Source organism: Orycteropus afer, unplaced genomic scaffold, assembly GCF_000298275.1.
Source record: "Orycteropus afer afer isolate SDZICR_OR568_19922 unplaced genomic scaffold, OryAfe1.0 scaffold00037, whole genome shotgun sequence".
Lineage (NCBI taxonomy): Eukaryota > Metazoa > Chordata > Mammalia > Tubulidentata > Orycteropodidae > Orycteropus > Orycteropus afer.
Window position 1 is genome coordinate 9,575,607 of NW_006921624.1, and position 3,609 is coordinate 9,579,215.

At 43.1% G+C, this 3,609-nt stretch overlaps 1 protein-coding gene across 1 annotated transcript in view; it reads left to right on the forward strand.

The window, feature by feature from the left end:
* The window catches only part of ASTN2 (astrotactin 2), a 1,259,674-nt gene that overhangs the window by 537,620 nt on the left and 718,445 nt on the right, over window positions 1-3,609 (forward strand). The window contains exon 8 of the mRNA XM_042780380.1: window positions 3,573-3,608. Coding sequence (XP_042636314.1) covers window positions 3,573-3,608 — 36 coding nt within the window. The remainder of the gene's footprint in view (window positions 1-3,572; window position 3,609) is intronic.

A 3,609-nucleotide genomic window follows, 5' to 3' on the forward strand; every position in this document is an offset into this window, starting at 1 on the left:
AGAGGCTGAAATAGGCAAAGGAGGGCCTCCCCCTGGAGCCATGCTCTGATTAGACTTCTGCCCTCCTGAACTGTGAGAAAATGAATGTCCATTCTCTAAAGCCACCCACTTGAAGTGCTTCTGTAACAGTAGCGCTAAGAAACTAAAACATCCCCCTAAAACCTCCTGCATTCAGTCTTTGCCTCTGTGTCCACTTTCTGGGGAACCCGACCCGAGGCAGATGCATTGTCTCATTTCATCTTCATATGAACCCTGTGAAGGATTTTTCAAATCAGAATTTGTTTTCTTGCCCAAGTTTACAGATGTAGTAAGTAGCAGAGTGAGGATCTGAATCCATGTCTTGCTGACTTTGTTCTCTTTATCACTGCACGGTGTAGCTTTCCTGAGGTAGTGAGATTAGCCAAAATCAGCCCTGGGACACAATTCAATAGCCATCCCTCAGCCTTTAGTGAGTATAAATACAAGAATTATCCATTTAAACAGCATGACTGTGCTTTTTAAAAGAAAAATATGTAGTTGATACTGATGTTCGGTGCCTTGCACACAGACCCATGTGAGATGTTTCTGCTTGGGCTTAGTTCCAGAGGGGAAAATGTGGCTTTGCAGATAGATTTGCATATCCTCTCTTGCCAGAAATTTGAAATATGGAATCCATCAGACTCCTCTTTTGCTTTAGCTGCCAAGGACTTTAGGGCCAAATGTGGTCATTTCCCTATCTCAGTCCTTGATACTATTTACTCCTTCTGCTTCACACATGCTTTCATTCTGACCAGAACTCACATTGTCCATTGTACTTTACTAAGACCCCATTCCATAGGGTGGATATAAACCATAGTATTTGTGTGCATTTGAGGAGATAATCATTGTCTGCTAAGCCCTTAGCTTCTGAATGAGAAACTTCTTTACCCATAGCCTTAGATCCTCTGGCAGCCGGACAAGGTCTGATGTGACCCTGCCTTCCCTGGCCATTGCCTATTGGACCACAGCTGGGCACCAGATCCCAGGATCAGCCAACAGGTCTGATGTGACTTGACAGAGGGAGCTCTGTCAAACTAACATACTGCTTACTGCCTGAATCCATTAGTTCCGTCTTTGGGGAATTGTACAGTTTTTTGCTGCTTGATAGTGAGGTTGTTCTTGTTGTTAGGTGCTGTTGAATCATCTCCAACTCATAGCGACCTTATGTACAACAGAATGAAACAAACACTGCCTGGTCCTGTGCCAGCCTCATGATCCTTGCCATACCTGAGCCCATTGTTGCAGCCACTGTGTTGATCCATCTTGTTGAGGGCTATTTGAACAATTTATCTTAGTAAGATCAACACAAGGCCAATCCCCAAGAGGCAGAGGTTAAAGATGACCCAGATGTCCAAACTACTGTGCCACTCCATCGTTTCAGACATGAACTCCTCCTCCTCCTCTTAGTAATCTCCCCTCCATCTTAAGGTTCTGTATTTCACTGTGACATTTCACAGAATTCACAGACACCCAAGAGATCATCTCACATAGTGGTGGTAGAGGCTGGGAGGCTGGCAGGCTGGCAAGTCCCAGGTCTGTAAGTAGATCTGGAGGATCCTCCCACTTCTCAGGGTTTGATGAACCTAAATCAGCAGATCAGATGACGGCTGCTGTCTCAAATCCCCACATCCAGGGGTGAGATGATGATGTGCCAAAATGCACAACTGGAGCAAGAGGGGGAGCAAACCTTCCCAGGATAATCTTGTATATACCTTCAAGGAAGCTAAGGATTGTGATTTGAGTTACACCCTCCAGCAAGGTGGGTCTCAAGATACATACCACCTGTGCTGCTCCAACAGAAATACCCCAAGTGGATGACTTTAACATCAGGAGTTTAAAAGCAGCTACTCAGTTGCTCATGGCAAATTCCACCATGGAGCAGATTGTCAGTCATTGTAGGAGATAACTACTACCAGCTGCCCAGCCAAGTTGACATATGACCTTAACTATCACACCACCCTAAACAGACATGGATAATAGAATCTACAATTCATCACAAAATGGAGGACAGTGGCTAGAAGGGCAACATCAGGTAATTCACCACAAGGCCCTTCCCCTTCTTTGTTGACCCTCCACTTTACCAAACATGACATCCTTCTCCAGAGAATGGTCCCTTCTGACCACATGACAAAAGTAGGTGAGACGAAGTTTGGCCATTCTCTCTTCCAAGAAACATTCCAGCTGTACTTCTTCTAGGACAGATTTGTTAGTTCTTTTAGCAGTCCATGAGAGAGGTAGACTTAGACAAGCTGAGTCACATTTATTGTAAAAACAATTTTAAAATGCTCACTGCTGAGGTCCCTTGATCAGCCATGAATCTAGACTCACCCTCTAGTTCTGTATTTGTGAAGCCTGATCTTATCTGGGCTCTTTTTGTACATTTGCTTTACTGCTGTATGTATGTAGTTACCATTTACATACAATATATGAGCACTCTAAAAAGGTTTCTATCCTTTGTCCTCCCCAAAAAAATGTGTATGTGTGTGTGTATAATATGTGTCTGTGTGTATGGCTATAATATATGTATATATATATATATACACACATATGTGGATTAATGAAGAGCATATCAGAGCAAAGATTACAATGCTAAGGTCTTTTCTTTGGCCTACATAAGCTTTCAAGAACAAATTTCAATCATCATTTAAAAGCCAGTTGATAAAAATAAAAATCTGAATTTTCAACCTCTTTCAAAGAAAATCAGAAGAGCTGGCACCACTGAACATTGGTGCCATGTGGCAAGAACTGGTTGGTGCTGTGTCATAACTGTTCCATTCTGATGGAGCCTGCAGTGTCCAGTTCACCCCAAACTCCACTTTTCCCTCTTATTTCCCAACATGGAGGGATTGTTTTCACTGCCTGGTGCTGCTGTTTTCCTTAGGGCTTTTAGAGATTCCATTGGCCCAATCTCTCTCTCTTTCCAAATCAAAATGAGAAACAAAACAAAAGCCAGCCCAGGAGGGTTAGGTGATATCCCTCTTAGACTCAGCCAGTCCTTCCTGTTGCTGACTCCTGTGGGCATTAAGGGTCTCTTGTTCGATAGGGAATACCTGGGTAACAGGGATATTAGCTGTTTTTGTTTCTTTTAAAATCTAATATTTAATCATTCTTTATTAAAACAAATCAAGCATCAGCCAAGCATTTTGCCTACATTAATTGTTTTCATTCTCACAATAAATCTATGATCTGAGTTTGTAATTCTTGTGTGTAGATGAAGTAAGCAAGGCCAACAGACTGAATGAGTTAGTCACACAGGTAGTAAGAGTGGAGGTAGCATGTGAAGCCATGCTACCTTGGTCCTATGGTCCTAACTCTTAACCACTATGCTGAACTGTCTCCTGCCTGACTTATCTCTGTCTCTTTTGCCTCCGGACACCATGACTGGCATATGAGAAACACTCTGCATATGTCTGTAGACAAGTGAAAATAGGTGATCTTGACTGGGGGATTGTATGCACCTGTCTGTGTTCCTGGCCTATAGCACCAGCAGTAAGACACATCTGCACCCTAAAACTGGGGAGAAAGTAGCTGTCTTTCTTTCTTTTCACCCACAGGGAGCAGCTTCGTGGTAAGTGAAGGGAGCTACCTGGA